The 13036-nt window shown below is 40.4% G+C and overlaps 4 protein-coding genes across 5 annotated transcripts in view; 1 reads left to right on the plus strand and 3 right to left on the minus strand.

Moving 5' to 3' along the window:
- LOC105178900 (bromodomain and WD repeat-containing protein 3-like) overlaps positions 1–4010 on the plus strand; it is a 12954-nt gene extending 8944 nt beyond the window's left edge. Inside the window, exons 21-25 of the mRNA XM_011102476.2 lie at positions 69–461; positions 646–2493; positions 2608–3180; positions 3261–3319; positions 3527–4010. Of these exons, the coding sequence (XP_011100778.1) occupies positions 69–461; positions 646–2493; positions 2608–3180; positions 3261–3319; positions 3527–3722 (3069 nt within the window). The 3' untranslated portion in view covers positions 3723–4010. The remainder of the gene's footprint in view (positions 1–68; positions 462–645; positions 2494–2607; positions 3181–3260; positions 3320–3526) is intronic.
- A 282-nt stretch (positions 4011–4292) lies between these two features.
- Positions 4293–5885, minus strand: LOC105178901 (serine carboxypeptidase-like 50). Its single transcript, XM_011102477.2, has one exon. The coding sequence runs from the start codon at positions 5850–5852 to the stop codon at positions 4545–4547; it is 1308 nt and encodes a 435-aa protein (XP_011100779.1). The 5' UTR covers positions 5853–5885; the 3' UTR covers positions 4293–4544.
- Positions 5886–6814: 929 nt separating this feature from the next.
- Positions 6815–9194, minus strand: LOC105178902. 2 transcript variants are annotated; one of them, XM_011102478.2, is made up of 3 exons: positions 8762–9194; positions 8287–8491; positions 6815–7128 (listed from the first exon to the last, which is right to left on the minus strand). In XM_011102478.2, exons 1-3 carry the CDS (start codon positions 8809–8811, stop codon positions 7012–7014), a joined length of 372 nt encoding a protein of 123 aa, XP_011100780.1. In that variant the 5' UTR covers positions 8812–9194; the 3' UTR covers positions 6815–7011. The 2 variants fall into 2 exon arrangements, with proteins under 2 accessions (XP_011100780.1, XP_020555133.1); XM_020699474.1 differs by lacking the exon at positions 6815–7128 and adding an exon at positions 7135–8112.
- A 1708-nt stretch (positions 9195–10902) lies between these two features.
- On the minus strand, positions 10903–12853 carry LOC105178903 (outer envelope pore protein 16-2, chloroplastic). Its single transcript, XM_011102482.2, has 7 exons — positions 12611–12853; positions 12460–12511; positions 12246–12332; positions 11970–12001; positions 11832–11865; positions 11533–11600; positions 10903–11292 (listed from the first exon to the last, which is right to left on the minus strand). The coding sequence occupies exons 1-7, from the start codon at positions 12737–12739 to the stop codon at positions 11149–11151; spliced, it is 546 nt and encodes a 181-aa protein (XP_011100784.1). The 5' UTR covers positions 12740–12853; the 3' UTR covers positions 10903–11148.
- Between the last annotated feature and the right edge of the window lie 183 nt (positions 12854–13036).

Consider the following 13036-nt stretch of genomic DNA (forward strand, 5'->3'; position numbering starts at 1 on the left):
TAATATACTTGTCAGTCTTTTTTGATATCTTGTTCTTCCGCCATGTGATCTTTTGGTTGACAATTGCAGGGATGATTCCATATCCAGAACCTTATCAGAGTATGTACCAGCAGCGGCGGTTGGGAGCTCTTGGAATTGAGTGGCGCCCGTCATCTCTGAGATTTGCTGTTGGTGTAGATTTCAGTTTGGACCCGGATTATCATATGCTCCCCATAGTAGATTTGGATATGTTGATTGATCCACTACCTGAGTTTGTTGATGCAATGGACTGGGAACCAGAAATTGAGATACATAGTGATGATAATGATTCAGAGTATCACATAACAGAGGATTACTCATCTGGAGGTGAGCATGTAAGTGTGAGTTCTGATTCTGATGAGCCCGAGTGCAGTTCTGGGAACAGTGAGGTTGAGGACTCCCACAGAGATGGCCTTCGTAGATCAAAGAGAAAAAAGCAGAAGGTAATGGTGATCTCCTCTGTTAGTGTCTGTTCTTGATATTCTGCAGTCATTCTTTTGTTTTCCCATTTGTTTTTTCTTTCTTTTTGTGTTTTTGGAATGGGGTGTTTGAAAGGTTATGCTTAAACTGACATTGTCCGGTGGGTCAGTACGGCATCTTAACTGTATATTTATTTCAATCTTTTAGGTGGAGATCATGACATCTTCTGGACGGCGTGTGAAGAGGAAGAATCTGGATACATGTGATGACAGTTTAATTAGGAAAAATCGTAATAGAAAATCACGAAATGGTCGAAAAGCCTCGAGTATGAAGTCGTCATCAAAGTCAAGGCCACAGAGGGCTGCTGCTAGAAATGCACTTCATCTGTTCTCTCGAATCACAGGAACATCAACAGATGGAGATATAAATGGTTCTGAAGATGATTCATCTGGAAGCGGATCGACACTGCAAGACTCAAGCTTCGCAAGTGAAGAATCAGATGTATCTTTGCAAAAGGAATGGTATGAAAATTCTAAGGGAAAAGAAATATCCCTGGACTACTCTGTGGGTGTAGAACAGCTCCATTGGAATCCTGAGTCTCATTCAAATGCTGTGAGCAAGAAGAGATTGATTCTGAAATTGCCAAATCGTGATTCAAGTAAGTATGTTTCTCAGCAAACCTTGGGGTCAAAATGTGAAGCAGGCTCATCATCCGGAAATCCTCAGAACATTGATGAAACAGATAAAATTTATCTAAAGAATGAAGAATGTGGTGTTGATGGTCATAACAAGGAAAGAAGCAAGACAGAGCAGCCCACTATTGTTGAACGTCACTTGGATCTTCTTGGAGGATGCAAAAATGGTTCAATTACATGGGGAGGAGTCAAGACTCGCACCTCCAAGAGGTTGAAGGTTGGGGAACCTTTCTCAGCAGGTTTGCTTGTTGGATCCGGTTCAGTTCTTGATCAGCATCTCAAAGCAGAAAATACTGCTAATGGTGATTCAACTTTTACAAAGGAGCATGGAACTGAGTCTCCAGATTCAGGACTCCAAAATCAAGAAGTGATTGTGGAAGAAATTGGTTACAAGCAAGAGACTTCTTTTAGGACGAGTATGCCTGGAAGTCTAGAGAGAGAAAAAGATGTCGAGGAATACTTGGAAGTGGATCGGGCTCAGGATGATCATACCTCAAGTCAATTTAACGAGGTTTGCAATGGTACGATGGTGCCTTCTGTTTCCAGCGCAAATGGGGCTGAAAACAACTTTAAATCCAAAGAGAATGGTTATCAGATCCCGACAAAGTTAAGGATAAGATCTGGTACTCTGTCAAAGGACCATGATAACCCAAGCATTGTGTGCCCAGGTGAGGAGACTGCCAAATGTGTATGTGAAAACCCCAACACCGAGAAGAATTTAGATTTACAAAACTTTGAAGGCAGCGGAACACCATGCTCGGACAACAAAGATCTTTATGGAGTGCCAGAATCCGAGAGTCTGCTGAACGAAGATCCATCCAGGTCCGTGTTGGAAGACTCAATAAAGTTGGACTCAAATAAAAGGATGTTTACAGCTGTTTATAGAAGGTTGAAGCCTTCAAGAGGTAGAAACAATCCAGAAGGCGACAGTGCTAGCATGGAGGCAAGTACTTCCAATGGAAAACAAAATCGAGATGGAGATATTGAGATTCCGCCAGAAGGGATTCGTAGGGCCAGGTCTATTCGCTTGAGGTCAACTACCCGGGACCTAAACATGTCAGGAAGCAACTTCATATTTAAGGAACCCCGTGATCATTCAGAAGATAATTCAGTTGATGTTGACAAAGAGTCTCTGAGTAGAGGTGAAGAGAACTCCTGTGGAGAATGGAGATCAGCATCAAGGAGCACTATTCGATTAAGATCCACAAGAAGCAAAAAAGGAAGTAATTATATTCGGAATAGTAGTCCGCCAAGGAAATCAAATCAAACTGGAAAAAGCTCCTGGTTGATGTTGTCTGCACACGAGGAAGGATCCCGGTATATACCCCAACGAGGGGATGAAGTTGTGTATTTGCGACAGGTAGATGCAGACTTTTAGTTGATCTCTCTTGTTTATATAACTCTTTTTTTCCCCCTCCAGTTTTGTTCTTTTTGAAGTTCTCACATCATCTTATTGGCTTTATATTTCCTCCAGGGTCATGAGGAGTACATAAGTTACATCAACTCAAGGAATTTAGGTCCTTGGGAAACTATTAAGCGAAACATCAGAGCTGTGGAATTTTGTAGAGTTGAAGACCTTGAGTATTCAACACATCCAGGTTCTGGAGAGAGCTGCTGTAAAATGACACTTAAATTTGTAGATCCTTCGTCTGAAGTAGTGGGGAAATCATTTAAGTTGACTCTGCCAGAAGTGACTGGTTTCCCAGATTTTCTTGTTGAAAAAAGTAGGTATGATGCGTCTATGGCAAGAAATTGGACCTCCCGAGATAAATGTCAAGTCTGGTGGAAGAATGAGGGCGAGGAGGATGGGAGTTGGTGGGAAGGTCGAATTTTAAGTGTGAAGCCTAAATCTCATGAATTTCCAGACAGTCCATGGGAGAGGTATGTCGTAAAGTACAAAAGTGATCCCACTGAAACACATCATCACAGTCCCTGGGAACTTTATGATACGGGTAGTCAGTGGGAGCAGCCTCATATTGACGATGATATAAGAGAAAAGCTTATTCATACTTTAGCCAAGTTGGAGCAATCTGGTTACAAAGTCCAGGTAAAGAAAGATTTCTTCTGTGTAAAAGAATGCAGATTGTTTGAGCTGGAAATCAGGTCTGATAGTTGTTTCTCCTGCAGGATTACTATGGGGTTAACAAATTGAAGCAAGTTTCACAGAAGACAAATTTTATTAACAGGCATGTTTTTGCTTATCATCAAGTCTTGAGAGTTTCTCTGTACTTTCTGTTAAACAAAGCTCTATCCTATAATAAATATCTAGCGCTTGGTGTATATTATTTTATTTGTTTTATTCTGTTGCTTGATTCTAATTTTAGGTGCTTTGTGAAACCCCTGAATGGAAGTTGGACATGTCATCAGGCTTTTAACTATATTTAATTTTACAGGTTCCCTGTTCCCTTGTCTCTTGAAGTTATTCAGTTGAGGTTGGAGAATAACTACTACAGAAGTCTGGAGGCGATGAGGCACGATGTTGAAGTGATGCTGTCAAATGCTGAATCATACTTTGGAAAAAACGTGGAGCTCTCCTCAAAAATGAAACGTTTGTCTGAATGGTTCAGGAAGACGCTATCATCCTTATAGTTTTACCGAACACAATTTTGTAGACTAATTAGCCTACATCTTAATTGACACAAGGCTCCTGTTATCTTGTATATAATCCTTTTTTCTTTGGCTTTTGATTTTTATTTTTCACCGTAGAGAGTAGCCTGCCATTTTATTTTCAGGGATTTTTATAGAATGGAGGTACAGGATTACCAAAATTCACCGACGGCTGTGGGAAATCACCAGCAGAAATTCTTTCATGTATAGCTTAACGCTTAAAGAGCATCAATCAAAATCTTCTTAAAGTGGAATTCACACAGTTCTTCATATCTTGGATCAAATCTCAGTTTAGTTTATTACCATCTGGGCATTACATTGAGTTTGCAGTAGGACTCGGATCTGGGATTCAGTTTCTTTCACTTCAATTCACTATCTCTTGAACTAATCTTTCAGTCTTGCTGTATTCTGTAATTCACTCCAAAACACATACTGAGGTGGTACCTTATTTACAGAAATCCAACCATTACCCATTTTTATTTTAGTTGCTGCATCATAACACAAAACTCTGAACCTTATTCGTTGTGATTATTATAAAATCTTTCTTGTGCATTGAAGTGAAGCCTTTCTTCTTAAATATCACATTCTTCTAATAGAAGACAAAATGTGGGAACTTAAGAATAACACATTAATGTAGATTGTCAACAATCGCTATTGTTGTTTTAACTGCTGCTTATCTGCAGCAGTTTCTTCTTATATTCCTTCCCAAGCAACAGGCTTGATTCCTTGAGCATCCTTATGACCTGCAATTGGTCCCTACACTAGAATCAATTCATATTACAAGAAAAGGAGTAACTAAAAATATCAGTGTCCATTTTCAGTCTTCTCGGCAGCAAACAATCCCCTCTCCAAAAGCCAATCTTGTATCATAACTTGAGAATTCACAGGCTGATCAGTGGGAACAAGATGGCCAGCATTTAAGACCACAACATGACTCAAATTTTCCCATCTCTGCACGTAACCAGCCAGCATCCCATCCACCCTCCAAATTTTCCTCTCTGCCTCCAAGAACTCGTGGATCCCTTCCCATTTCATCTTCTTCACCCACGACAAAGTTGACATCACGCCATCTCTCAAGTCACACTGTCCTTGATATAACAACACCTTCGTCCTCTTAACCAAGAATTCCACCATATACCTCACACTCCTCATCACATCATTGTGCAAAGCGTCCCCCACCACCTTGCTACATAGCTCGAAAACCATGGATTCGTTCACTCCCAATGCCCTTTTCACCTCCACATCGTTCAAGAACTTAACCACTACTCTATTTGGGTAAGGAGTTAGCCTCCTAAAGTCATACAAGGTGGCTAAGCCAGTCATATTTGTCATTGTACCCAACACCCTATTTCTTGCATTGGTGGCCTCATTCCAATCACCTTTTCTGACATATCCAATAGCCTCCAACTGAATTTTCTCCAAAAGGATCGTTTGCTTTTCATTGATCAGACCCAAATTATAACAATTTGCAGCATGAGTTGCCACTTGAATCTCAGGATCAGTCAATCCATTTCCAATGGCAACACCAGCCAAATTCACTCTACTTCCACTTGGCAAAACAGCATTCTTCTTCAGAATGTAATATCCAAGTGCTGGAAGATACTTCCCAGCATAACTCTCACCAGTTATGTATATTGGCCTGGTTTTGAATGACTTATCCAAGGCAACAAACTTCTTGATTGCTATAAAGAGGTGTTTGGCAACATCATATTGGTTTCTTGGTATTTCTTCCGGTGAAGCAGCAATGCTAAATCCAGTGCCTATAGGATTATCAAGAAAAAGCAGGCCGAATATCTTGTTCCAAGAACTTGGATTGGGCTCAAGTGAAAGCTCTTGGTTCACTAGCCATGGTCCAATCTCAAATAAGTTGGCTAGCATGGAGGAACAGCCAGGCCCACCTTGTAGCCAAATGAGGATTGGAGTTTGGGAGAGTGTGGTGTTTTGAGCTTCATAGTATGTATAGAAAATGGCTGAGCCGGTGGTGGAGTTGACTGTTAAGTAGCCTGATTTAGTGGGCAGGGCTTCTTTGGGGTAGGATGTGGCGGCGGCCGAGTGGCGTAGGAGGGCGAGGATGGAGAGAAGGAGGAAGAGGTTGAGAAGTGCAGATCCCATTTTCTTGGCCTTCGGCGTGTGTTTGTGTTAACTGGTTTTGGACTTTTATAGGATGATGATAGAAAAGCGCAATTTGACCTGTCCTTTTCTGACTTTCATAAAACTTGCCCTTTTTCCTACTTTTGGTTTGGGCTTGGAAATTTTGTCTCTGCGCATGCCTTCATCATTTCTTTTGACATTCTCATTAATAAAAGGATTCTCTGCATCCATAAATCATGTGTACTCATTCATTGGTTGACCTTTGAAAACATTACGAGTTCACATGACCTTAATTAATTCAACTTGTGGTGATTCAAAGCAAATGGTTGCTTTTACTTCAAAAATCAACGTGGGTTGCATTAATAAGATCTCTTCAATCTATCAGTGAGATGGTGTAAAAATAGAAAATTAGGCTCTGATGCAACTGCTCACGCTTCTATCATCTCTACTTCTTTACTTGCTTAAACATTAATGAAAATGACAAACTGCGTATAATTTTTATACTTGGCGCCATGTTATTTATCGAAAATCACACTCAAACAACCAACACAAGAAACAAAAATGTTGGTGAAGTATGATTCCATCCCGCTTAGAAGGAACAAGTGGTAAACTCTGAAATTGACCTGCACAAACAAGGATAAGGAGGCTAGCATGAAGTTTTGACTTTTGGGACCATTCATTCTCTAGGAAAGCTCCATTAAACTCCCCTTTCTACTTTGTGGGTGGGGGACCGGGGGGTTGAGAACTCAACTGAAGCACAAGGTTTTCATTGATTTATTGCTTCACTTTATGTACAGTAATGGAGGCAGAACAAGTTGCTTGCCTACTCTACCCCACCCCACCAGAGCTGACTTTGAAAAGTTCAAATTTTACAAGCGGGTTTGGGGTATGGATCTGTGTTGCATTCCCCCTAACAAATTTGTGATAAGAGATCGAATTGATTGATTTATGCACATGCCAATTTTCTACCTTCTGAATAAAAATCTGTCTGTGGGAGTTGAAATAAGGGCCGTTCTAGAAACAATCGATTAATTAACTTGAAAAAGGTCTAAAAGAAATACAAAAAAATCTAGCATCAGCATTGAATGTGGTATGAGCCCAACTGCAATTTCAACAAAGCAGTTCATAAGTCTATTTTGTTTGCTTTAGTGAATGAATTCCTGGTCAGCATCTACGGTGTTTAAGTCAAATCCATCCAGTTGAATGAACTGCAAAGTTTCAATCCCTCCATCAGCGGCCACAATTTGGATTGCAGCAAGCGAAGAACAAAGTGATACCTTCTCCTCTTAGCAGTTGCCTGCACAATAATGGTAGAATTTTGAGTACAGAGAAATAATCAAATCCGTAACAATCTTTAGATCAAGGTTCACATGGATTAGAAATTTGAAAATGTAATAAAACATAACATGTAAGCATGTCAAAAAGATCACAGTGACTACTATGGGCCGTATAAGCATATAACATTACAAGGAATAACATAATGCATAACAAATAAGGCGATTCTCTTTTCTGTTGCAATGGCAAATGGTATTCTAAATGGAGCATTAGTTCCTTGTTATGATCCCAATAGAATACAAATTTGTTACATCATATATTGACTAGTTTAATATACTGACAATAACTATTTTATTTCGGACACCATCAAAGTAAGTCTTAAACTGTGCACAAGAAGAGTACAATATGAATGGAGCTTTGGCTTTATCCGAGAATGACCAAAGAGTAGCCACATGCATCTAAGTATTGATCCAGAGAATTTCATTGCCTTGAGAATATATGGGCTTCTTAGCGGGTTGAATGCAATTGAGAGCATAAGTTTGGGAAACGCTAAAGCCTAGACAGAGGCTTCGTACTTGCAACAAGGGCTCACCTCTTATTTTTTACAGTTGTTGGAACTAAAATACACTAGCTTAGCATATATGGCCAATGGGCCTAAACAAATGCATGTTTGGGGAGGAACTGGCGGTGTTCAGTGAAAGCCTTCCCGTACAACTTTTCTCTAAGATGGTCTCATCCGTTAATTCGAGTTGTGTAATATTTTAACTTAACCTCACAAGTGATACAGAGAAGATGGAGGCGCCCCTTTAACATTGAATCTAAGAACTTATGCTAAAACACTTTTTCCTCTTGGAAAAGTTGATGTCTCATTCAGTCTGAAGTCTGAACCAAGGAAAGGAAGTCTTCCTCTCATTCAACAAGAAAATTTCAGCTAACCATACATGTGCGTACTGATATCTAAGATGTGAGCAGAAGAAACATAATCATCATGAGAGAATTCCTCGGCCTGAAAAAATGAGAAAACAGAACAACTTAAACCAATATTTGAAAGGCCAGAAAACTAGCAACCAGGTTTACTTTGAGGGCAAAGTTCAATCCAAAAATACTCCCAGAACCAGGAGCAGCAAAACACCATGACAAAGTATAGTTAAATTTGCTGTTTAAGAGGCAGAAAGAGTACCTCAGACAAAACATCGTCCACGTGACCACAAGTTGGAACAGTAAATGATTTTCTACGCAGAAGGGCCAAACCTGCAGCTACATCTTGCAAGACTTGGTTGTGCGTCTCCAACAGAATGATGTATCTCATTTCCGTCCGAGTCAACACCCTTGTTATTAGCAACCTCCAGTAAGTTGACCCGCAGCCACAAGTCAAGAGCTCATCTCTGGGAAAAACACCCCCATTCGACCAAATTAAAGTGAAAAACCGAAGTGATTGATATTTTAAATGAACTCCAGCTGGTTTCTAATGGTTCATAGACAAAACAGTTCACTCGAACAGATTAAGAGATAGTCACAAGAAATGACATTAGTCTAAAAACAAATGCAAGCATCCTTGAAAATAGCACAGGTACATTTTCATACAGTTTGTTGGGAACACACTCTCACATTCATGTACCCTCTTACAGATGCTGGGAGCAGAAAAGAAATATCACCTTCGCCGTGCATGTATCATTTGACTGCCCAGCTGCATACAAGTATGCATATGTATCTCAAATTCATAACTTGACAAACAAGTAAAAAGTCAAGAATCATTCTTCTTAGTGAAACCTGAAGATGGAATCTCACAGCCTACACAAATCGAAAAGAATATAGAAAAAAGAACCCACATTAATCAATCAACCCCCCAAACACAAAAAGAAGTAGAAATAAAATCAACCCTCATTCATGGTCACAATGGCGGCCAGCATAAAGCTGAAATTTTTTGCTCTTTATCTTCTTCTGCGTACCAAATTTTTTGCTGCTTAGGAATGCATCACAAATGAAACACAAAATTATTCAACAGAGCATAAATTACACCCAGGAAAAATAAACACATTATGTAAGAAAACGTGAAAAAGCAAACAGTTCACGGCAAATTCATCGTACTCGTCCTCCTCCGCCGTCTATGCGCTGGCCTTTAATCGCTTTGGGCCCAATCAGGCTCCCATTCTTACCCCAACAGCCATCAGGTGGGCCTCAAATGGGCCATCAGTTACTTAGTTTTGGGCTCAGCAATTGACCATTCTTACTCCGCTGGCCCAACAAGAGGTCTGCCTGTTAATCAATTTGGGCCTCCCCATGTGCTAATTCATATTCTGGTAACCCAATGGGCTGCCTATTAGTCAGTTTGGGCCTCAGCTATATGGCTCTTTTACCCATCTAGCCCACTGGGCCATCAGTTAATGAGCTATACTGTGTAACAGCAGCCCAATGGGCTTTCATGTAATGGGCTGATCTACCCATTCATACCCACCGGCCCAATGGGCTTTCATGCGATGGGCTGCTCTCCACATGGCCCAACTATCTGTTTGTTGGTGGGCTCGCTTTATGTACCCATTCATACCCACCGGCCCAATGGGCTTCCATGCGATGGGCTGATCTCCACGTGGCCCAACTGTGTACTTGCTATGGGCTCCCTCCCTTATGTACCCATTCATACCCCACCGGTCCAATGGGCTTTCATGAAATGGGCTGATCTCCCACGGCCTAACTATCTATTTTGCTGGTGGGCTCACTTTATGTACCCATTGGTACCCAATGGGCTTTCATGCAATGGGCTGATCTCCCCATGGCGCAACTGTGTACTTGCTATGGGCTGCCTTTTGTACCCATTCATACCCCATACCGGCCCAATCGGCTTTCATGCAATGGGCTGATCTCGCATGGCCCAACTATCTATTTGCTAGTGGGCTCCCTTTATGTACCCATTCATACCCACCGCCCCAATGGCCTTTCGTGGAATGGGCTGACCTGTTTACACTCCTAACCCCTCAGCCCAATCATCTGAGCCCGGCACTATGAGCCTATTCTTACCCTAGCAGCCCAGTTAGCCATCTGTAGATCTTAATGGGCTTACAAGAGATATGGGCTTAAGACCAAGTCAGCTATAGGGCTTAATAATGACTATCTGTTAATCAATTTTGGGCCGTAGTTCAACACGGGAGCTTATATACTATATTTATATTTTATTATTAAGTAAAAATACCTTTTTGGTATCTCACTGGATTTTAATCTATCGTTTATTTTAAAATTTTAAATTAATTAATTAATTAATTTAGACTCTTTCATTTATCACAATTTTCATAATTACTTTTGGTAAAAAAGAAAATCATTCATGTTCTTTTTATTTCTCCAATTATCTTTGCTTGCTAATATTTTCTTATAAATTAAGATATTTCTCCACAAAAATTAATAATATAATTTATATGAATATTGTTTTAGATTCATTTTTTAAAATTGTGCTCATATGTCGCACTTACTAAAATATAATATTGGAAGTAATTATTATTGAGTAGCTTCTCCACCCCCCATGAAAATAATTTATCAAACCAAACTAATCGCATACACTAATACTTTTCTTAAATTACATTACTCTCGTTGTATAATCAATTTAAGTTTTACCCAGCGGCCATGAAAGAGAGTAGCTGCCCCAAAGTCCGCGCTTCAGTCTTTGTTCAGGAAATAACTTTCTAAAAGGTTTCAGTTGCTTCATAAATTAAATTGAATAAAAAATATGAGAATCCTCTTGGTTGCAATTTCGAGTTCGGTTTCTGTTCATACGAATATATAAAGATTTAGCACCAAAAACCCATAGTTTCCGTTATGTAAAATGAGTGCATTCTCTGAACAGAAACAGGTACACGAATACCATCCTTAATGCACTTGACCTTTAATCTTGGGCTTTAAGTGCTGATTTATATTTAATTTCTAAGTACATGAAAAACGACTTGGTATCAGCAAGATTGTCGCATCAATTACAGCTACAGAACCTGAAGTGGTTACTGTCTAAATTTTGAAGCAAAATATCCACCTTTCATCAGACGTCAACACAAGTGCATAACTAGAATATGCCCGTGAGAAGATTTGCAGCAGTGGATATGGCAGCTCCCGTTACAGCACATTGCACCACCTGCTCATGGGAGTGGTCATCTGTCATCAGAGCAAGTGCAGCTCCGGTGATCGCTCCAGCCAAGGCACTACTTTTCTGCAGCCAAGAAGAATGAAATGTTCTTCATGTATATCTAGCACAGCATCAAGAGAACCTCAGCGGTCCGTTGTGTATTGTATTCAAACTAAAACTATGTAAAGTTGGTCAACCGTGGGAACTCCCACCACAAAAAGAGCACTTGATTTGTGCCTTCCACGAAGCACAAATGGAAGATAAAGACAGATATGTCAATACCATGGTAATGTGGGGACAAGAAGATAAATCTAGGAAGGTTACCCAATCATGAACTCCTCTAGCCTCTTTCAGCCCATAAGTGAGACCTGAATACATTCCTGCAGCTATGCCTGCATTCAAGAATTACTACTAATCATATATCTCCCTGATTCCATAGCACAACTACGCGTAATGGTTATTGATAACTTGCGTGGAAGACGTCTATCAACTAAGTCCCACTAAAAGAGGTGAGAAGATTGAGGCCGGACTCAACCAAGTACTTCCGTTTGCAAAATCTCTCAACAACATTGACACCAAACTTCGTAGACGAAATTCTCTGGCCTGCAAACCGTCTTACTTACCCCATTGCAGAGATTCTTTCCCAGTGCTCTTGACCTACATAGTACAAAATCAACAATCATAGAATTCTTTATGCGCCAAAACAACTTATGTTATCCAAGAATATTGAGAATTCTGGTGGGGTAGGTATTTGTACTTACCAAGGCCTCAAGTGACTTCCGGTTATTTGCGCCTGCACATAGCCAAGAAACACGAGACATGAGATGTCACTAAACAACAATCCTTGTTGACGGCGCCAAATCTGTCTTTAAAAGCAATACTAGGAGAATCAATATTAATTACTATTAAGTTTGTGAAATATTGCAGTATCCCACAGTTCGATTAGCTGCTCGCACATCACAACTTCTGCCACCAGACAACTCTTCCGGATGAGCAGGGAATGAGTAATCCAATTTATCATTACCGAAGTTAAGTACCTTTAAGGTCCGGAAACCGATTACTCTTCTTAGGGGCTCCAACTCCAAGCTCCGGCGGGAGGCCGCTTGCTGTGTCTCCGCCCACACCTGATCAAAAACATCATACATCCAAAACTGCCCACTTCGCATACAACCATACATACAGATTCTTGGAAAGAAGAGAAAAAAGTAGTAATAATAACAATAATTGCAGATTTCTGAGAGGCAGGCTCACTTTCCACGGCAGTAAAATAGGCTTCCCGTGATACGGCTTGAACAGCTCCAATCTGCCATGAAAAGATTAACAGCATTTATAATAGGTCAGTGTATTAATAGGCCCTTTTGATCGTTCACGTAAACAAACAAGGAACCATGAGAAATTTTACCCCAGCAGCTCTCACAAAGCTTTCAGCAATGCGGTTAAGTAAGGGGTGGCCAAGATCAAAGAAAAACCCCTTCTCAAAGTGCCTCAGCTCATCGAGCAACGACCGAGTCTCTAGGTTACTACCACTCATGCTTTAACTTGTCCACAAAGTTGTAGAAGAGATTAGAACTCAGCTTAGATTTCAATGCAGAGAAATAGAGAAACCAAGAAATGTTCGCATTTACTCGACTGATGATGATGTTGCAAGTTTGGAGTACTTGTGAAGAGAATGCCGGAAGTAGATAGGCAACCGACACGTGTCCAGAGGGTATACACGCGTCAGTTGGCTACCAACTTCATTTCCGTGTATACGGTGGGTATGTGGACGTGTAGATTTTACCATTACCCTTCGGATCCGCTGGTCAACGTTTCTGTTTACAATAAATTA

The sequence above is a fragment of the Sesamum indicum genome, unplaced genomic scaffold (assembly GCF_000512975.1).
Source record: "Sesamum indicum cultivar Zhongzhi No. 13 unplaced genomic scaffold, S_indicum_v1.0 scaffold00109, whole genome shotgun sequence".
Taxonomy (NCBI): Eukaryota; Viridiplantae; Streptophyta; class Magnoliopsida; order Lamiales; family Pedaliaceae; genus Sesamum; species Sesamum indicum.